Source organism: Anguilla rostrata, chromosome 10, assembly GCF_018555375.3.
Source record: "Anguilla rostrata isolate EN2019 chromosome 10, ASM1855537v3, whole genome shotgun sequence".
Classification (NCBI taxonomy): Eukaryota; Metazoa; Chordata; class Actinopteri; order Anguilliformes; family Anguillidae; genus Anguilla; species Anguilla rostrata.
In genome coordinates this window covers 37,845,624-37,868,426 of record NC_057942.1, presented here as the reverse complement: position 1 = coordinate 37,868,426, position 22,803 = coordinate 37,845,624, and the positions used below count along the sequence as shown (strand labels likewise).

Sequence of the window (22,803 nt, the reverse complement as noted above, 5' to 3'; positions counted from 1 at the left end):
CGGCTGATTGGCCAGCATTACGTATGCGCGGCGGCTGATTGGCCGTCGCCGGGCGGAGCGGGCGGTACCTGAGTGGTGGCGGCGTTGAAGGAGATGCCGAGCAGGGAGCAGAGCCCGAGTCCGGCCGCCACGGACAGCGCCACCAGCAGGACGCCCGCCAGCCCAACGGCACCCTGGGATTTGGCACAGTCCCATCGCAGCATGGTGAGGCAGGCGTAGGCGAGCTGGAGGAGGGGAGAGAGAGAGAGCAGCGTGAACACACACACTCACGCACACACTCTCTCACACACGCACACACACATTCAACACACACTAGCACTCAGGCTTGCTCACACACACGACACGACACACACTCACGCACATTCAACATACACTCACACTCATGCACGCATGCTCTCACACACACACACACACACACTCTCACAGAGACACACGCAGATTCTCACACACTCTCACACACACTCGCTCACTCACACACACACACACACGCACACACACGCACACACACTCACACACACTCACACCTTAAGAAGCCCTTCTCATTGGCAGTTTCTCTGCAGACAGACGGGAGAAGGACAAAGAGCCTCACCATGAGCAGGTAACCGCTGGCAACGCGGATCACGCTGATGTCAGAGAAGGACTTGAGGATGTCCTCTAAGGTAGTAGTCGTGAAAGTGAGCACCTTCTGGGAGGAGTTAATGGAGACACTCTGCTGCACAGCCTGGGGAGGAGGGCAGGAAGAGAGAGGTTAACAGGAAGAAGGAAACAAACAGCAGGGAGAACAACAGGAAACAGGAAATGGACAACAGGAAACATAACAGGAAACAAATAAAAGGAAGCACATAACAGGAAAAAAAGAAAACAGAAACAGAACGTAACAGGAAATGGATAACGTGAAACAGGAAGCACGTAGTAGAATGCTGTCCCACTCTTCATCTATCAGGAATACCTGATAACACACCACACCCCCAAAAAACAAGGGCTTACAACTCTTTTTTTTTTTTAACTGCAACTTTCAGAGTCCGGGATCAGCCATGTTTTGACATAAGCCACACACAAGCATGCATGCACACAGTGTGTTAAAGGCTGTAAGTCATACAGATTAAGGATGCTTTTCACAGCGAGTGTATGCGCAGTAAGGAACTCTCTGCGGATCCAGCTCAAACTCCTTCAAAGATTCCAAATAAAACAGAGATAACGCACGCAGCTGCGCATCTGGCGGATATGCAGTCACCATCCTGGCCCAGGACCTACGCAGCTGCAGGCATCTGCGCAGCTGAGACTGCCTTCCTCAAGGGGCAGCCCCCAAATTTAAAAATAACGATTAAAAAAATAATACATTCTGTACTGGTCAGAGACTCTGCTCTGTTGTTTTTGTAGCAGGTTGGCTCTGGACAGGGAGTGAGTGTTTCAGGGGCGAGAGAGAGACACCCTCTGCATCCACTTCTACCACTACTGCAGCGATACTCTGTAACGTCCCCCAAAGTCTTGTCTGCGGTCGACCCCCCCCTAGCCCCCACCCCCACCCCCACCCCCCGTTAGGTGGGGTCACAGCGTGCCGAGCAGAGGTCAGAGCCCTCGAAAACAAAGACCAGATGATGTCACACGTAAGCCGACCAATGGGGACCCCATCTGCGGCAGAGACCCGACGCCTCGCTAATGCGTTCCAGACGCCCCGCCCGTCGCAGCTGGGCCGGCCCGGGCCTGACCGCCACCCCGAAGCAGCGCGCACCCCTTCACTGGGACACGAAAAGAGGGCGTGGCCCACCAGCACAGAGTGGAGGGGGGGGGTCATGCACATTTTCACTCCTGAACTCAACTGCATGCAAGGCAATAGCACCAGTACAGCTCATCGCAGGAACACCAATACGAGCACAAACCATCAGCAAAAGTGCGCACACACACACACACACACACACACACATTAATATGACCTCCAGTCAGAAGCATTGTGTGTACGTGTGCAACTGCATGTGTGTGTTAAGCGTGTGCCTGTGTGTGTGTGTTAGGTGAGTGTGTGTGTGTGTGTTAGGTGAGTGTGTGTGTATGTGTGTTAGGTGAGTGTGTGTGTGTGTGTATGTGTGTTAGGTGAGTGTGTGTGTGTGTAGGTGTTAGGTGAGTGTGTGTGTGTGTGTATGTGTTAGGGGTAGGTGAGGGTTGTGTGTGTGTGTGTGTGTGTGTGTAGGTGAGTGTGTGTGTGTTGTGTGTTAGGTGAGTGGTGTGTGTGTGTGTGTAGTGTTAGGTGATGTTGTGTTAGGTGAGTGTGTGTGTGTGTGGTTGGGGAGTGTGTGTATGTGTGTTAGGTGATGTGGTTGTGTGTGGTGTGTGTGTGTGTTGTAGGTGGTGTGTGTGTAGTGTGTAGTGGGTGTGTGTGTGTGTGTATGTGTGTTAGTGTGTAGGTGGTGTGTGTGTGTGTGTGTATGTGTTAGGTGAGTGGTGTGTGTGTATGTGTGTTAGGTGAGTGTGTGTGTGTATGTGTGTTAGGTGAGTGTGTGTGTGTGCGTATGATAGTGATTCTCCCTGTACCTCAGAGTACCGGCGCTGCCAGGCCTCCAGGATGGCGGCCGCTTTCTCCTGGTTCCAGTTGATGAGGGAGACGTCGCTGTAGACCTTCCAGTGTTCATACATCTGCTTAGGAGTCATCAGCTGGAACATGGTCTGCAGGGCCTGAGCACTGAGAGAGAGAGAGGGAGAGAGAGAGAGCTTTAAGCTGGTTCACAAAATGGCGTCACAATTCTGTACCGTTGATAACTTCTCTGTCCCTCAGCCCCTCTCTCCCTCGATCTCCCCCCTCCCGGTCTTACCTCAAGAGTTGGCCGCTGCCATTCTTGATGGCTCCGCCCACAATCAGCTCCTCTTGCCAGTGCATGTACTTCCTGGAGAGGCCGTGGCAGCCGCCCGTGAGCACGCGCGCGATGTCGTACGGCTGCAGGGTAAACGAGAGAGAGAGAGGGGAGAGAGGGGGCAAGAGAGAGAGAGAGAGAGAGAGAGAGGGAATCAGGGAGGGCTCAACCAGGGGCAACGCCATTATGGGAGGGCGTCAACTCGGGTGCTCTGGGTAAGGCGTTGCATGAACATGATATTAAAGGGGTCCGTGTATTTTAAGGGGTACATGTATTTTCAGGGGTGCATGTTTGGATAAGGGGTTGGTGTTTGGGTAAGGGATACCTGCTAAGGGAAATGGGGTGCATGTATTTTCAGGGGTTGGTGTTTGGGAAAGGGGTGCGTGTTTTGGTAGGGACTGCCTGTTTGGGTAAGGGGTTGGTGTTTGGGTAAGGGGAATGTGTTTGGATAAGGGGTTGGTGTTTGGGTAAGGGGCTGGTGTTTGGGTAAGGGGTTGGTGTTTGGGTAAGGGCTGCCTGTTTGGGTAAGGGGCTGGTGTTTGGGTAAGGGGCTGGTGTTTGGTATTTCCGGCGCTGCGTGTTGGGCTCCCTCACCCGCGTGGCGTTCTTGTTGGGCGCGGTGGGCGGGCAGTCCGGGTCGGCCGGGTTCAGGCAGGGCCGGTCCATGTACCCGTGACCGACCGGCTCGCACTCTCCGCGTCCGCCCAGTTCAGACGCCGCAGGTCCCCCAGGACTCAGGGTCAAGTCCGCTCCGGTCAGACCACGGCGCTGAGTGGCCCCCAGACTCCGGTAACCAAAGCGCCAACTGATGGAGGAAGGCCTGCAGACAAACACGCCTGCAGCGACCTGTGCCAAGGCCCCTTAACAGCTCCCCCCACCAACCCAACCCGCACTGAACTCAGTCCCAGTTACCCCCCGAACTCCACACACACAACTCTGCTCTAGGGGGCAGTGTAGAGCTGTGGTAGAAGGGGCAGGGCTGGGACCACAGCGGTTGCATGTTTGAATCCCAGGTGGGACGTTTGTTTGAAACCTTGGAAAATGTACTCAAGCTGAACTGCTACAGTAAACATTCTGCTGTATAAATGGTTGCGTATTTTTGTAGCTGTGTAAGTAGATCTTGACGAGCATGACCTAAATGTGAATATGACTGCCTGTCCCGATATCTCAACTTTACCTGAACAACACACCATTCGCTTTGATATCCGCCTGTACAGAACGCTGCTAATTGTGATATTCACCTGTGCAGAGCACTACTAATTGTGATATCTACCTATACAAATTAATGCTAATTAATATCTACCTGTAGAGAACACTGTTCATTGGGATATTTACCTGCATAGAACACTGTTCATAATTATATCTACCTGTATGGCACACTGTTCATTGTGATATCTATCTGTACAAAACAATGCTAACTGATATCACAATGAATAGTGTGCTGTACATGTAGATATCTAACTGTACAAAACAACGCTAACTGATATCTACCTGTACAGCACACACTGTTCACTGTGATATCTACCTGTATAGAACACTGTTTATCGTGATATCTGCCTGTACAAAACAATGCTGATATCTACCTGTGCAGAACGCTGTTTATTGTGATATCCGCGCTCTGCTCAGTCTGACACAAAGCAGTAAGAGCTGCTCTTACGGGATTAGACACTGAAACACGTTTGCTCTTTTCACTCTGTCCGCAGGGACGTGATTGACGGCCTGGTGAAGAGGGAGGCACTGCTTGGGTTTCAGCCTGCGTGGAGTCTCCCTTTGACCAAACGAAATGAATCACGCCGCCATCCCTCACTCCCACTAGCCAAACCACAGACCGGCCTCTTTAGTGTCAGTCTGGCTGTGAAAGGGGGTTACTCCGCCCAATCTCTCTCTCTGTCTCAGTCCCTCACTCTCCGTTGCTCTCTCTCTCTCTGTCCTTCTCTCTCTGTTGCTCTCTCTCTCTCTGTCTCTGTCCCCTCTCTCTGTTGCTCTCTCTCGCACTCTCTCTCTCTCTCCAATTTTCATTCCAATTTTAAGGTACCTTACAAAAAACATGGCGCAGTGTTTCCAAATCGAGGGGGGACTTTTTTTTTACAGCAGATAACTGTAACATGACTGCATTCTGCGGAGGGAAAGGGAGGGGAAAATGTTTGTCCCCTCTAAAATTCTACCCACCCAATGTCCATCTCTCCCTCTTTCACCCTCTCTCTCCCCCCCTCCCTCCCTCCCTTTCTCTCATCCCCTCTTGCAGTGCTGGCTGTCTCACTGTGGTTCAGGCCACATTGTGTGTGCTTAACCAGGCTTGAGTCTTTCTTCCAGGCCTCCCAAGCAGAACACAGTGAAATGCTTATTTTCTGTGCACTGGGAGAGCAGCTCTGGTCTGCATTAGTACAGCAGTGAACCTTCAGCACTGCTATTCACTAAGCCATGCACTGCGGTTACAATGGGGCCAGTGGTGTGTAACACACACACACACACACACATGCACGCACACGCACACACACACACACACACACGCACACGCACACACGCACAAACGCACACACAAACGCACACACACACACACACACACACACACACGCACACGTGGGCACACACACCCAAGCAGACCGAAATTCATCAAGGTGTTTCTTCAAAACAAAAAAAAACTCACACCCACTGGAATGTTAAAATCCCCATAGTTTATCAGAGACTGGGAAAGCCTGAACATATAAGACTGCGCTTTCAGTTTAGACAAAAAACAGAGAAACTTCAACCTAAATAAACCCCCATTTGCTTTCCATTTTTTATATCAAACAAAAAAAGGACTACTTACGGTAGATAAAACATTCCTGAGTGGAGTTTTGCACCCTCCCAGAAGCAATCCAGTGGAGTGATTATTAAACATGGATATAATTTTTCAATAATCTGAAACGACACAAGAGAAATCACTCAGGTATTCTGTCCTTCAAATGGGCGTTTATTTCTCCTTATGAATGGCAACAGATCACATCCGGTCACTTCACCTGGTCCATGACGTTTGCTTCTGTAACTAGTTCTCCTGATTTGTAGCATAAATGTTCCAAATTCCATTGTCTAAAAAAAAAGAGAAAAGCAGAGTTAACATTTCATAGCTATGGACAACTTTTAGCACACAAAAAAAGAAAAAACATGATACCAAGGTATATGTTTCCATAAAGTATGTAATACATACAATATAAGATTTTTAATACATAACTGTGCATTCAGGCACACTTAAATTTGCCATTTACACACATAAGCTCACATTTAAACAAGTAAACTTGCATTCTCAACTCTTATGAAGGTAAGTCTCTACATACCATTTTTACAAGTAGTGGTTCTCACCTTACACAGGTAAAGTTCTGTATCATCTGATACGCAGGTGAAAGTGCTCTCTCACCTGTTATACAGCGTTATATAGGTCAACGTGCCCTTCCACCTGTTACATAGGTGAACTCACTCTCACCTGTCGTGCAGGTAAAGGAACTCTCTCGCCTGTCACACAGGTAAAGGTGCTCTCTCACCTGTGAAAAGGTAAAGGCGTTTCTCTCACCTGTTGTACATGTAAACTTGCACTCTGCTCGCCTTGAGGGCGGAGTCCAGGTGTTGCCGTAGCGCCTCCACGGTGAGGAGGTTGGCGCCTCCTCCTGGGCGTCGACTCACTGGGGGTTGAACATGGATCCTCATCTGCGGGGTTATGCAGCCCTTCCTGCCCCACTCTGCCGAGGGACTGCCTCTCATTCACCACCTCCACCCACATCAACATTATAACACCCACCTACACACACAACACCACACACACCACATTATAACACACACCACTAACACACACACACACACACAATACACACACACACACCCACATTATAAACACACACACACTATACACACACACACACATTATACACACAAACAGACACACCATCCACACAATATACACACACACGCACACATGCATGCACGCACAAGCCTTGCCCCGGTGGATGTGAGCTGAGCACCACGTCCACACCGCACAACGGTACAACTGGGCCTGAAAATATGTACACACAAGCGGCACGCAAAAGTGCTTTCAAATGGCTTTTCATATCACCATGACTTTGCATCTGACAGCTAGAGGACAGGCATACACACCCCTCCCTCCCCTGGCCAGAGAAATCTGCACCCCAGAAGACAAAGTGTCTCATGCTACGTCCACGCCCTGGACCCCATCCACAAACACTGTTTAGGGGAACTGGGCAGGCAACTGAAGCGGTCTCCAAATGTCAGGTGGGGAACTACTGTACAATGATGCTTACTTCTGCCGAAATTACCTTGACGATGACTGTGACATAATAATGCACACCCCTGCTGAATTTGCAATGACGATGAGTGTGACATAACAATGCACACCGCTGCTGAATTTGCAATGACGATGAGTGTGACATAACAATGCACACCCCTGCTGAATTTGCCATGACGATGAGTGAAAAATAATGCCCACGTCCCAGCCAACAAGAAGAGTATTCAACCAAGCCGTTGTATATTAGTTTTGTGGGTGCGCAACATTCGTGAGTTCAGAATAAACTTCTTTGAATCATATCTGACACTGACTGTGTTTATTGACACAATGGGGTAAGCATTTACGACTTTATTGTGATGGAAAAACTAACTGATGTGTGTTGCTATGCGTGCACGCATTTCCTGTACAGGGACGTGGAAAATCATTCCACTCTCTCACTCACTCATCGTGCAACTTTAAAATTCCAGCTTTATCAGCATGCCAAACAGGCTCAATTACTGTGCGCTGCCACAGATGGAGCTAGCAAAACACATAACCGTGTGTTACTGGCCCAGCACACACACACGCACACACACACACACAGACGCACGCACGCACGCACGCACGCACACACTTCAGCACAGGAGTTCTGAGAGTTGGCTGTAACAATGTATAAAAAAGCCAAAGTTCTGGACAATGTTCACAATTTTTCACTTGTCCCTGTTGGCAGTCAACAGAATATTGTTACATATGCGACGGCTTGCTGCATACACGCATATATACCACTTTGTGGTGAAAAGATCGGACTTCCTTAAGGAGGCTAAATCAATAAAAAAATTTGACTGCATTTGAAACACAGGACTGTGTATGACGGAGCAGAACAACTGTAAAGTCATTACAATAATAAACACGTATTACAGCAGTAATGAATTCAACATCACAATGCATTAATAGGTCCTTAATGAGAACTGTAACCCACATTAATTGCATTTCAGCTAGTTAAGGTTTATATGAGCTGCACAGTTTACATTCTTTCCAAACGCGCCATTTACCCAGCAGGATATTCGACTGGAGCGGTTCAGGTTAAGTGCCTTTGGCTCGAGGGTACAGCAGCAGCGGCCCGGCCGGGAATCAAACCCGCAACCTCGGAATTGCGCGCGCAGTTCCCACAGCAGTGCGCCGCACTGTCGCCTCAACACAACACGACGCAGAACGCGCACACCAAGAACCGGACAATACTGAACAAACACAGGTCCATTCTTCTCATCAGGGTGTGAGCAGAGACAGGGGTCAATAGAGCCTTCACACACCAGGGGGGGTGTTTCACAAAGCAGGATTACTGAGGTAGCACCATAACTGTGTGGAGTAAAACCCAGAATAGCTCTGATTTTTTATGTCCATGTTCCAGATTTGGGAGAGTTCCGGTTTTTTGCTCAGCGCAGCTATCCAGCCACCTCAGAAATCCTGCTTTGTGAACCAGGGCCCTGACGAGCATCGAAGCGTTTACATTCGCTGGGCAGCGTTTCTCTTTCGGTCGAGAAAATGTCCGCCATAACATGAGAGCGCTGAGCGGTTCACCCTGGTCAGGCACCGTGTCAGAGCAAGGATGAGCCGCGGAGCCTGAAATCAAACTCGGGCCAGGGTCAACACTGACTGTGGGAAGCCGTGTGTGTGTGTGTGTGTGTGTGTGTGTGTGTGTGTGTGTGTGTGTGTGTGTGCGTGCGTGTGCTTGTGTGTGGTCTGGGCGGGCTTGGACAAGTCAGCCAGACAATGCCGTCAAACATCACCAGGTTGACTGTTCAAATATTTCCACTTTTCTCTCAACAGGGATTTGAATTTCTTAGACTGAAACAAGCAGAAACCACCGACGTCACTGCCCACCACAGGAACTAGTCTGCAGCCTTTGTGGGCGATGTAATGGTGGATTCTGTATTCCCTATTCACTAACGACAACACCGAAATGCAATAATTACATACAGTTTATACATTTCATTGCTATATTCTGATGGAGGAATGAAGTCCAAACCTTAACATTCAGATTCAGTTCAAACACCACATTCCAATATGATATGCTAATATGAAATTCCGACGGCATATTCCAGTTCCAGGGAACGGTTTCCCGTTCGGTCCGCGAGCCAGACCTCCCAGACTGACACATGCTAGCGCGGGCTAGCCCCCCCTCCGTTTCCAAATCAAATTTAATCCATCACTTCTACTGTGCACAACATTAAAAGCCTGCTGTTCCCTTCCTTTTAAAACATGAGCCTCTGGAGACATTTACAGAAACCAATGGAAAAACAAAAACATCTTTCAGTGCTCTCCTTTTTTTTTTTCCTTACATGTGCACACACACCTGTTAAAAATGTGAAATTTTGGGTGGGGGCACTAGTTTCTATGGGGCTGACTCTGCAGGTTACAGGCCTGGGAACCTCTAGACCCCCAGCCACCCCCCACCCCCCGCGTCCCATATCTTTCATCTTTGTCATGTCCTTTTGTAGAAAAAAAAAAACCCTGTTACATTTTACATGCTTTAATCCAATTAAACAATTGTCCCTCGATTCATGAAACAGACATTGGTTGGATATTTTCGGACAATTGTAATCTTATTAAAGTTGAAAACAGGCATGGTATTCTGTCTGTGGGACCACCCAGGCAGACTAAAAACGGGGGGGGGGTGCTTTTTGTGCATGTGTGTTAGGGAGAGGGGGGGGTCGCTCCCTGTGTCCACAAGCATTATGGAAATACTCTTGATTTCTTTTTTTCTGGGTCCTAAAAAGCATTCCCATGTGATCCCGCTTTCTCGGGCATGTTTATAATATCCATCATTAATAACAGCTTCAAGCTAACCAGACTCCGCGCTTCTGCGAGCTTTTTCACCGGCCGTAGCCCGTCTCCATTACTCTCCAAACAAGCCTGAACGTCACAGATTTATGGGCTGAAACAAACACTAACAAGTCCTCCTCTTTCCCCCCACGTTTTTGTATATAAACATGTCAGAAAAATAAAGCTCGCGGGCCGACCGGCTCGTCTGATTGTTAATGTTCCACGACGAACCGACGAAACGGTGCGCCCTTTCTCACGGTACCGTAAAGCTTTCGTCAAGCCACAAAGATAGCCGAAATGTTCGCAATGTTATTATTTGACGGGTGCTCCCGTCCACAGAACTAACGCAGCTGCCAAGGCAAACTGATCATGAAGGACACTGGAATAAGGAACAAAACGAGACGTCTCCGGGATGAGGCAAGTCACAGTTTGTAAGACTTCGGTTCGGTTTACGTTAAAAAATGCTGCAGGCTTTCGCCAGCGTTCTGTTATTGGACATTAGCCGATTTGGCTTGAATGGCCACTTCCAACTGAAGCCCCACCTACATGAGATCGAAATTTGCAAGAAGTAACTGAGCGCTGGTTTATTAGCAAAAACCTCAGGAATTTTGGCCAGAATTCTCTTAAATGTGAGAATCAGCCAGGTCAATCTCATAGTATTGGAATGTTACAGTAAGGTTATGAGCTGTACACGAGAGGCTACACAGCAATAAAGAAACCAATCAAACAAATGCTAATGAGATAATTAATTACTGCATTTACGTACACTGGGAGTTTCACGGTAGCAAAGGAGAGGCTGGGAAATGCGCACGTGCACGGCTCAACCAGACGATAACCCCATTTCAGAAACAACCGATATAAGAAAACTACACTTCTTCCTACGGGCGTCACCAATAAACTGTGTGTGTGTGTGTGTGTGTGTGTGTGAGTGTGTGAGAGAGAGAGATACAGTATGTGTCAATGAATGAATGTGTGTGTGTGTGTGTGTGAGAGAGAGAGATACAGTATGTGTGAATGGATGAATGTGTGTGTGTGTGCGCGCGCATGTGTGTGAGAGATACAGTACATGTGGATGAATGATGGTGTGTGTGTGTGTGAGAGAGAGAGAGAGTCCGTGTGTGAGAGATACAGTATGTGTGAATGAATGATGGTGTGTGTGAGAGAAAGAGAAAGAGAGAGAGAGAGTTTTCCTTTGACCATCAACAGGGCCGGCCTGTTGGATGATTTCATGTAAACACTGCGAGTTCACAGCGCCTGCAGGCAGAACCTCCGAGCTGATCCAACCCAGACGACAACAATGGGAGGCTGTTACAGCACTGCTTCTGGAACGTTCCTCCTCGTTACCCCCCCCTCCCCCCCCGGTGCCCCCCTCATAATTTCCTGTGTTAATGGAGCCGAGCGGACCTCTGGTTCTGGGGCACTTCCTGTTTCACCTCTATGCCGCGCACGGCGAGCATCGAGGAGGAAGCCCCATCGGAACGTCGCCACCCGCATTTCACTGCCCCAAAGTCTCTCAATTACATCACGCTAACCTCTTTCTAACCTCTGTCTATCACAGATGTGTCATTAGAATGTTCTTAACTGAACATTCTAACAATCACTATGAAGTAACAATGTGACGTAATGTTGTTCACTACTAGTAACTGATTAACGTTCTAGAACACTGAGTTCTAGAACGCTGGCTTAGGTTTTCCGGAATTCAAAATTTCTAAATTATGATCTACAAAGGGTTAATTAATTATAACAACTTTCTGTTAAACGTGCCAGTGCACCACACCCTCATGCCAAGGCATAACAAGATGTCCAAGAAGCCACAGCTTGCTTTGTCCAACATCTGACCTCCAGTTTTCAATATTCCGCAAACTACCGTGTCCAGCATCCAAACACCCTCCGAGCATTACTCAGCAAGATAATCTCCTCACTGACAGCTGGTCCGGTTTCCAGTCGCGATGCCGCAGCATCAATGCACTCGGGCTTCTCCGTAAAACAAACAGCCACTACAGAGGAAGGCATTTACGCCGAGCCAATGAGACGTCAGGAGAGTGACGAGAGGCGTGCCCGGCAGGCAAAAGAGTTTGAACGCGGGCCAATTAAAACGCGACGCTGTTTGTTTACACTCTCTAATGCTAATTTTCCTCAGTTTTTGACGCTATTTTTGACAGTCACGTTCAAGTCGTCCAATTGGTTCTGACAGCCCCGGTGGATACGGTCACCGGGTTCAGTTGGGCAACATGGTTTTATCTGAGGTCACCATTTGAACAGCAGGGGCTGTGTTAAGTCTGAACATTGTACATCTCTCTACAGAAAAAAAAAAATCTTCCCTGACCTGACCCCGCCCCCCCCAACACTAGCCACACCCCCACCAAACCGAGCACACAAACTATCCAAAATACAGACGTAAGATGACAGAAACATCACACTCCTTTTGACTAGATCAACAAAACACACTTCCCCTGCTACACACACACACACACACACACGTGCATGCGTACACATTACACACACACACACTATAGGCTACACGTTTTGAAATGTGATTAACAAATGATTATTTCTTTTTCTGCAATGGAAAAAAAATCATTTATTTTCCTCATAATCGCCTCCTACTGAGCACCCTGGAGCTGCCAAGACCAGCATTTTTTTTTGGTGGTGGATTGTTCCGCCCATTAAAACCATGACCCCACCGCCTGTTGGCACCAATCCACAAGCTCAAACGACCTACTCAGCCCAAGCTGTAAAAGAGAAGGATAATAGCAAGAAAATAGCAACGCCTGTGCTAATGTCATTTTCTAGGTTTTGCTACAATAAAAAAAAATTATTTGCGCCAACCAACCCACGCTTGCTATTTTCTGCCGTCTGTCTGCAACTTCAAAACAGGTCTCATTGGCCCAAAGGTGTTTCTGAATGTCTCCAGTTACCATGTCAATGTGCCAAAATTGCTATGTAAATTTGCTATGCTAGGTTATTCAGTCTATTTGTCCCTATGAAACTGACCCATTGCTGCAGATACAGCTAAATCCACCATCATCAGGTATCGCGAACGCAGAGAGCTATATCGCGATATGTCACGTGGTGACCCTGGTATCGTGACGCAGGTCGTATCGCGAGGTGCGCGGCCGTAGCCAGACTCAGCCAACGCGGCGCTACTGATGCGCAGAAATCGATCGCAGAAATCAGGCAGATTTTCCTGTAGGAGGGGCAGCTAGGTTTCAACCCCCCTTTGGGAAATTCTGCTCTGTTGCATAACATTAACCCCTGGGCCCCCACCTCCCCCCCCCCCCACCCAGACCCCCACATCACCCCCTCTTCCCGCGGGCGGAGAACACCTCTCATCCCTCAACAGCAGCCCGGCCTTTCAGTGGAGACTCCATGGAGACAGCATGAGCAACACAAAGAGCGAACACTCGCTAGCGCGCACACACACACACATGCACACATACACACACATGCGGGCGCCACACACACACGCACGCACACACAGGCATACATTCACACACACACACACACACACACACACACATACACACGCACGCACACACAGGCATACACTCACACACACACACAGGCACACATACACACATGCGCGCACGCACACACACGAACGCACAACCTTGCACACACACACATGCACACACACACATACATGCACACACACACATACAAATTTATAAACACACACACAGACAAATTTTCATTCATAAACACACAAATACATACACACACACAATTACATTCAGACATACTTATACAGATACATTTAATTTATAAACACACACACACACACACACACACAGACACACATTCCAGGCCCATATGGGAGGCTCATATGAGGACACAGATGTGTTTGTGGGGTTCAGTGGGGAGGGGGTCTGGGGACACTATAGCCATGAAAAGCCTGGGACATGGCAAAGACCAGGATGAACCAGGAGGGACCAGGAGGGACCAGGAGAGACCAGGCCAGAGAGGACTGAACTCAGCCCCAGGATAGCACACTTCTCTGGGGGCTGCTGGGGATGTGTTGTATTCAGGATTAGCTGGATTAGGCCCCGATTCAGGGGGACCCCCTGCAGTCCCACGGAAGTCCCGTCCCAGGCCCAGAGGCCCATGTGGAATCCAGATAACCCCTCCTCTATCCGACTCTCTACCACTCCCTCCCTCCTCAACCCACTTCTCGTCTCGCTGCATCCCTCCTTCACGCTTTGCCTATATCCAAACCCCTCCCACCAACCTCCTTTCAGTTATCTGAAGCTGTCCATCACAGGGTAGCCACGCCTAGCCAAAGAGCAAAGCTAAGGGCCAGAGTTGCTAATTAATCTAAAAGGATTTCCAGTAAACTTCCTACTTTTCAACATCTTTTTTTTAAAATGAAGATTTACCTGTTAAGTAAATGAAACAAAGAAAGGAAACACACACTTTACTGTGAAAAGTGGGACAGGAAGGCTAATGCTAAGAAGGCTAGGCTAAAGCTAATGCTAAAGCGCACAAATGAACCTTCTCATGTCACTGAGCAGGAGGCCAAAATTCCACATAACCCCCCCCCCCACATGTATGCCTGTACCAGGGTAGACACACACAGCTTGTAGGTCGTCAGACTGCTCATTGGGGCGGGACAGAGAGCTGTCAATCAAAACCCGTCTGTGCAAGTGTAAGTGAGAGCGTGTGTGTGCGCGTGCATGTGTGTGAGTGAGAGTGTGTGTGTGTGTGTGTGTGTGTGCAGCGGGTTTGGTGGGCGCGGGGAACAGACTCTGACCCGCAGCTGTGACACGACACCCCCGCCCGGCCCCCGCCGACCCCTGACACAAGTTTAACACCCCAGCTGTCACACACACACCCCCCACCCCCCCACCCCCACCCGCCCCCTCCACCATTACCATATGTATGGCCCGCTCCCTCCTAATTATGCTAATCACCTGTCCGGCGGGGCACGGGGGAAAATGGGGATATTTAGCAGCCCGCTGCATGCCAATGTGCAGCTCCGCTAGGCCGGGCCGCACACTCAGCCGCACCTCAATGCGCTGATTTTTCCACGTTGCTGGCTTCATTCAGCTCCCTCTCCCCCACACCCCCCCCCCCCCCCCAAAAAAAAAAAACCTATTCAAGTCAACTGGGTTCTGCCAGCGAACAAAAAAAAAGAGAAGAAGAACAAGAAGAAGAAGACTGGGGGGGGGGGTTGGGGAGTTTCGAAAAAAAGGGGTGGAGGTTTTTAGGGTGGGGGGGGTGGGCGGTGCGACTGCACTCGCGCTCCAACATTCGGCCGTCGAGCGAAATGATAAATCAATTGGGGTGGGAAACAACAAAAAAAGAAAAAAAGGGGGGGTGGCGGTGTGGAGGGATGCAGGCAAGGGGGGGGGGGTCTTGGGTGGGAGGAATAGAGATTTCATTTCAACAGTTTTGAAACAGTAGCTTTTCTTTTTTAAATCCCCCCCACCACTCTGTCCCTGTGTGTGATAGGCCCTTCCTGCAGTCAGCCAGAGACCCTTCGAGGCTCTGTTTGTACACACAGCTCGTACGAGATCCTCATAAAACGTCATCGCACGCACAGGACGCTGGTCTATGCACACCACCCCACGACTGACGCTAGCGCCCCCCCGGCTTCTAACTGCCGCTACAGCAACCAGGTTTTCCACAGGTCAACAGCGTGGTCTCACAACCACAGTATCGCAGGACAGAACAGAAGGACGGTCTCACCAACTCAACACGGTCTCCCCAACACGGGGTCTCTCCCACTGCGCCTGGGCAACGGTGTGGTCTCTTAACATTACAGGACAAACTCTACGAGTAGGGAGTGGTCTCTCTCTGTAAGAACAGCAGTACGGTGTCTCACTGTTATTAGAAGACAGCAGAGAGGTCTCTCACTATTATCGGACAGTACAACGGTCTCTGTGTTACAGGACATCAGAGTGGTCTGATTACTACAGGACAACAGAGCGCTCTTTCACTATAAGGACAACAGTATGGTCTCACTATAAGGACAGGAGAGCGGTCTCTCGCTATAAGGACAGCAGTATGGTCTCAGTGTTATAAGACAGCAGGGTGGTCTCTCAGTGTTGTAAGATAGCAGGGTGGTCTCTCTCTATGAGGACAGTAGTAGCAGTGCTCTCTCATTACTCAGTTTCCCCATAGCCTGTCTGAGTAAGTGCTCAGTCTGTGTGACGAAGTCCCTGGGCAGAGACCTGCATGAGAGAGCAGCTCAGTTTCATTTCACTTTAATCCAATGCACTACCTAAACTACAGCAAACACGTGCTTTTCAATACAAAGCTGAAAAAAACAGCCACAGAATGGTAAATGGACTGCAGAGCGGACTTCATAAGCAAGTCCTGCGGCCTATAAGAGCTCAAACGTTTTCTTTCCTAGTGGAGTGGCACCTTTTCACAGCGAAAGCTCTCATTGATGTTTGCTGGAAATTAGATGCAGTGGGGCTTGAGCCTGACCTCATTCAGCCCTGTATATAAACCTGCTCCCTCATACAGCCCTGTATATAAACCTGCTCCCTCATACAGTCCTGTATATAAACCTCCTCTCTCATACAGTCCTGTATATAAACCTGTGTCACACAGTCCTGTATATAAACCTGCTCCCTCATACAGTCCTGTATATAAACCTCACCCCTCATACAGTCCTGTAAATAAACCTCACCCCTCATACAGTCCTGTATATAAACCTGCTCCCTCATACAGTCCTGTATATAAACCTAATCCCTCATACAGTCCTGTATATAAACCTCCTCTCCACACCCAGCCATATGCTTTCCTTGCAAAAAATAAAAGTGAAAATCACAAAGACATAACAGCTAGACAGTTAAAAGTGTATTTAAAAAATGACAGGCTTTTCTGTACAGCTGAGCTTTAGCACGAAGACTCCGCAAAGAGTTCCAAAACAGGAACAACAGTAAAACTACTATGCTTTCCCTCCTCCCTCCCTCCCTCCCTCTTTCTCTCCCTCTACCCCTCCCCCCGCCCGCAGAGCCAGGGAGAGAGAGAGGGGGGGAGGAGGGAAGAGAGGGAGGGGCCAGGGAGACCACCCTGCTCTCCTGGCAGAGCGGAGTGTTTACCCTGAGTGCGCTGCTCAGTCATACATCTGCCACTTTCGGGAGAGACTCCCAGGAGGGGGGGGGGGGGGACGTTCCGCAGTCAGCCTGGATGCTGTGGGGGGGGGGGGGGGGGGGGGGGGGAGGAGTAAGAGGGATAGGGGGCAGGCGAACAGAGTGCTGTGAGAGACCGGTTGCTCGCTCGACGTGCACTCGTTTCCCAAAAACAGACACCCCCCCCCCACAAAGGGACGCAAACGCAATACCACACCCCGGCGCTACGGCAACTGCCGCCCCGCGGAACGGCAACTGACCCCAAGTTACCTGTGTCATTCCACGCTCCTCTTACACAACCCAGTCCTGTCCTTACATTAGCTAACGCACACACACATACACACACTCATGCATACGCGCGCACACACACACACACAAATGCACACGTGCACTCACACATGCTCGCACACATGTGACACAAACGCGCACGCAAGCAAAGACACACAGAAATATGCACACACACACACACACACACACACACACAGACAGCAGTACGCTAGCACGAATCCACACATCTCAGGGACCTCTTGCTGTGGCTAAAATACACAGGAATTCCAACAATTAAGCAGAATTGGGAGTACAACAGCACCCAATCCCAAAAAAATCAAAAGAACTTTGGTTTAAAAAGTAGCACATTTCCTTTTTCCATTAAATAAGAAGCAAACAGACGAACCATTCAGTAATGACTCTGCCGTATTTTTGAATTCAAAACTATTTCTCCAATCACGCAGCGGGGGTGCCTCCCCAGGCGTTACCCCTCTCGCTGTCTCTCTCTCTCACTCTCTCTCTATCTATCTATCTATCTATCTCTCAGCATATCCATAAGCTGGTTTCCCATACACATTAAAACTGGGTATAATGCAATCAGCTCCCACAATCCTGAGCACAGCTCACAGGCTCCGCCCACCACTCGGCTCACAGGCTCCGCCCACCGCTCTGCTCACAGGCTCCGCCCACCGCTCTGCTCACAGGCTCCGCCCACCGCTACACTCTGCTCCACACACTCACTCCCACATGTCGTCCACATTTCCATCCTGACACTAATGGAGGGGAACGAAACAAGCCGATTGCCGCTCGCCATTACACAATACCGCAAGTTTAATCTGCTTTTACATCACGAGTGTGTGTGTGTGTGTGTGTACATGTGCGTGCACACAGGCCACCAAAAGATTAATTTGTGTTTTCCAAGCCAGTCATCAAGTCTTTATAAATGAAAACCCCTCACACCCTGGATGAGGGGAGGCCTGTCATCACAGGCCTGGCAGTGAGCAGGCTACTGCTACACAGGCTTCAGTGGAGAGCCTGAACGCATGTCTGTGTGTACAGGCCCCATCAACCACCGCAGAGTGCATCCAACTCAGCCAGCTTTACATTAATAAAATAAAACATTTAAAAAATACACTGCCCCCTGGTGGACATGTTTTAAGAAATAAACAATTAAAACGCAGGGGGAAAAAAAAAAAAAAATGCACAAAAGGAGGGCACTTCGTGCACGAATCGACCACAGGAGGCGCTCTTTCGTCGACCAACCCACCGACAGAAATTCTCCCGCCCTGGGTGACGTCGCAGCCAATTAAACGCCACCCTGCAGGACTGCCAGCCAATTAGCACAGACCCAGTAAGGATTCCGCACCAGACTGTAGAGGTGCGCGACCATTGAAGACTTCAGACATACTAACAGGACAAGCGGCCTTCCACACTCGCACTCGTTGCAGAACCACTTTTAAAATGTAACGAGGCCAGCCACCACATCCATAAACAACGCCTAAAATATTCAAGGCCATGAAAAACTGTTTCCAATTTGGAGCAACTGTGGCACGTCATAATGCCCATTTCCTTAATCTATCAGAGAAAATGGATTAAATCAGCACTACTAAAAATAAAAAAGGCTTCAAAAGACACTGCTTTGCTCTTAGAGGCTAAGAGAATTCTCTCACACGGTCAAAGTTTTCATCGGCTTCGCAAACGCAAACTTCAGCCTCCTCCACAAAAATGTTTTCATTAATGCAATTTAGAGAGAGCGGAGTTACGAAGCCGTGGAGCGGAACATTGTGTCACTGGGTTTCTGCATCGCGAGGTGCCCAACGAAAGCTGAGCTTGACGAATGGAAACATGCTATCATAAGCTCAGGCTTTCACTCAGTTACTTGGTGAAAATCTACAATACTTTCTTTCCCAGATCACCTCGAATCGCCTAGGATTTATTTGGCGAAAAAAGAGCAGGAAGAGCTGCTATTGCACCCTTTGAGCAAAGGTACTGAATCGTATCAGGAAAATATCCACTGGTATACACAGATACAGGTGTAGAAATCGTCCACCTGTACACACAGAAACAGGTGTATAAATCATCCACCTGTACATAGATACAGGTGTAAAAATCATCCACCTGTACACACAGATACAGGTGTATAAATCATCCACCTGTACACACAGATACAGGTGTATAAATCATCCAACTGTACACACAGAAACAGGTTTATAAATCGTCCACCAGTGTAACCAGATACAGGTTTATAAATCATCCACCTGTACACACAGATACAGGTTTATAAATCGTCCACCTGTACACACAGATACAGGTGTATAAATCATCCAACTGTAAAACACAGAACAGGTTAAAGCGCTCAGGGTGTACACGATAAGGCAAAGAAACCAGCCGCAATACAGACACGGAAGCCGCTCAGGTGATGACATTACTAACGGCAAATGGCACGTCCACTGACAAGTCGCTGAACGCTGACAAGTTCACTGTGTGGCCACTGAACAACCACTGTTCATTGGCGTAAAACACCTGCCTGGAACTTTTCAGTAAAGGCACAGCCCCACTTCCGAAAAGAAAAAAAAAAAAAAAGAAAGCAAAAATCTACTTTAGATTTGCCATTATTCATCACTACCAGTGCCCCCACCCCCACCTACTCTTACAACTATAACCCAGCAGTTCTCATATTCACCTTACACCTGCAGTGAGAAGCACACCGCCTTCCTCTGACTCTCAGACTGGGTAATGAGAGACGGGGGAAATAAACACTAGTGTGATTAGACTGGAGACCACACCAGACCATCCAAAACTGGAGGGGGCGGGGCTCCACCGTCACAGGGGTCATTTGGAGGTCAGCGCCGTGAGAGAGACAGAGAGAGAGAGAGAGAGACAGAGAGAGAACAACAGAGAGAGAGAGACAGAGACAGAGAAAGAGACAGAGAGAGCATGTGTGTAACAGAGAGAGAGGAAGAGAGAGAGGAGTCCAAACTAAACACAGAGCTCCGTCCGTGAGGAAGCTGAAGCCGGGGTGCTAGTGGGATAGGGGCTGGCGAAGTGCACCTCCCGGCACGGGTGCACAGCCCTAATCTAGCCCTCCGCTGCAGAGTCTCAATCTAAACAAACCCACCGGCCCTGCTCCCCGTCCCCCCACCTGGGAACTGTCATATTAGGATGCCTGGGAAACATGCTGTATGCATGTCAGTATCCATGTCTGTCTGTGTGTGTGTGTGTGTGTGTGTGTGTGTGCGCGCGCTCATGTTTATGTCTGTGTGTGTGTGTGCATGCATGTATGCGTGTCTATGTGTGAGTGCGTGTGTATGAATGCATATGTCTGCGTGTGTGTGTGCACGGGAGCAAGAAGCGGTTCAAAGCGCAGGGAGGAACAGGGCTCAAAGCTTCCGGAAGCTTCCACACTGGCCTCACTCTCACAAACACTCTCCGAGTCTTTGAACATTTCATGATCTGCAAAACCTCCGGATCGCAACATGTCTTCATTCTTCAGACACAATTAAGCACTCTGTGTGAAGACAGATCTGTACGATCACAAAACTATGTTGTTTCTATTGTTTTATTTTTCACTGTACACAGTAGACCAGGAACGTGTTTATGCTGCTCAAAATTCACAGAAAAATACGTTTAAAAAAAATAATAAGTTCTCCACATTTCCAACCACAGACTGAAAAAAGCAGGCGGAATTTCATCAAAGTGCATAAAAGTAAATAACAAGCTTCCATGTCCTCCAGACACACTCTTAGACTATACAAAACCTATACATGTTTTACAAACAGCAAAACTCGTGAGGAACAAAAATATCAGAGACGCCTTTTACTCCCCAATAATGCGCTATCCAGGCAAAACAGAGAGAGCACTGTGTGCGGTTAAGATTCATTTATGCTGCGTCCAAATCCTGGACCGGAACTCTGTAATCTCCCCTCTCCGTCAAGGAACACACACATCTCTGACTCCCACACTGAAGGGGGGGAAGGGGACCTGGCTGGGTCATCTCTGCGTCCCACCCTGTGTGCTCTATAGCGCCTGCGCCGCAGGCGAATTAATTCACGCTCAATCACAGGGGTTTCAAACGTGCAATGGTGATCCGGCAAACATGGATGTCAGCCCCACTTCACCTCGCATTTTCTTTTCTTTTATTCTTTAAAAAGATATACCCAAAATAAGTTTCCCATTTACACTCTTAGTCAACAACGCTGAAAATTAACACTTGCCAAGTGAGTAAAAAAAACTTCGGGAAAGCTTAACTAGGTTACGCCACAATTAATATACGCAACCATGTTAAAAATGATTAAAGTAGGCTTTAAGTAATAATTCGTCACCATTTATCTTCATAGGATTCTTTAAATATATCACCATTGTGTGAATTATCTGTTCATGAATTCCTACACGCTTTGTTGTAAACTACTATTTGGCTTTGCAGGCTATAGTTCAAAGCCGGAAAACTTAATTGGCCCCTCCCTAGAAAAAACGCTCCAACAGTCTGTTTACTTCTCTCCATAAACTTATTTATTTTATAAAAATTTCCCAACCTCTGATGTATATTTCAACAAACCCAGAGTGCGTAATAATCTACTTTTGTAAACATGCCTTTCAGTCAGTGCTTCGCTTTTTTTCTCTTTACCCAGAGACAAATCTTTTTTGGAAAGTTGAAAGTCGTCCAAAACAGGACCACACACAGTCTGAGCCGCGCGGATCAGATTCAACTGCTGGGGGCAGGCATGCACACGCACGCACGCACGCACACACACACACACACACAAAATGGCGGCATTGACAGAATCTTCTAATAATAATAAATACCCTCATTCATGCAATAAAAACAGGCAACAAACAAACAAACAAAAAACACTAAATGTTGAAAAACTATTCCGATTTGCTTCCCCGGTTGACCGTCTTGTATTTAGGCCCACCTTGAATATGCACAGCAGAGCAAAGCAAAAAAAAAAAAAAAAAAGAATTGCAGTAAATTCTTTTCAAGTTTGACCTGGCCCTTTGCCAGGCTTCTATACAATAAACAATCCATCCAGCTTCCAGCCTGCCTGGATGACCCCCCTCCCTCCCCCGCCTCCCCGCACTTGGATTATTCTTGAAAGAAAAGCAAATGTCTTAAAAGTAAGAGCGGAAAAATAAATGAAGGAGCCGCTTACCTTCCACCCAAAGCTTCTCCACATCGGTCTCCAGATTAGCTGCCCTCAAACCAACAGCGAAAGCTCCGAATATCAAGAGGCCGACAACCAAAAACTTTCCGCAGTTCCTTTGTATGTAACATCCCAGTCTAAATAAGAGTCTTTGAAATGTTGCTCTTAGCCACAGCGGTGCTTTTCTCCCGGTCGCGTTCCCCTGCGACGAAACAAGACAAAAGTCCAACCGTTACTGGTGTAAATACAGTGTGGGATTCGCGTCAAATTGGCATTTTATTAAAATTTTCAATCACTGCTTTGCTACGGTGCGTGTTTTATTTAAGTGGCTTTCGAGTTTAACCGCTGCACACACAGGCGACTCAAAACCGAATTGGGGGTTGAAAGGTTAAATA

At 48.4% G+C, this 22,803-nt stretch overlaps 1 protein-coding gene across 1 annotated transcript in view; it reads right to left on the bottom strand.

The window, feature by feature from the left end:
- Positions 1-6,524, bottom strand: part of ptch1 (patched 1) — a 32,640-nt gene extending 26,116 nt beyond the window's left edge. The window contains exons 1-8 of the mRNA XM_064353224.1: positions 6,391-6,524; positions 5,843-5,912; positions 5,650-5,744; positions 3,438-3,648; positions 2,805-2,926; positions 2,527-2,674; positions 590-721; positions 60-224 (exon numbers count right to left, since the gene is read on the bottom strand). Coding sequence (XP_064209294.1) covers positions 60-224; positions 590-721; positions 2,527-2,674; positions 2,805-2,926; positions 3,438-3,648; positions 5,650-5,744; positions 5,843-5,912; positions 6,391-6,524 — 1,077 coding nt within the window. The remainder of the gene's footprint in view (positions 1-59; positions 225-589; positions 722-2,526; positions 2,675-2,804; positions 2,927-3,437; positions 3,649-5,649; positions 5,745-5,842; positions 5,913-6,390) is intronic.
- Positions 6,525-22,803: the final 16,279 nt, after the last annotated feature.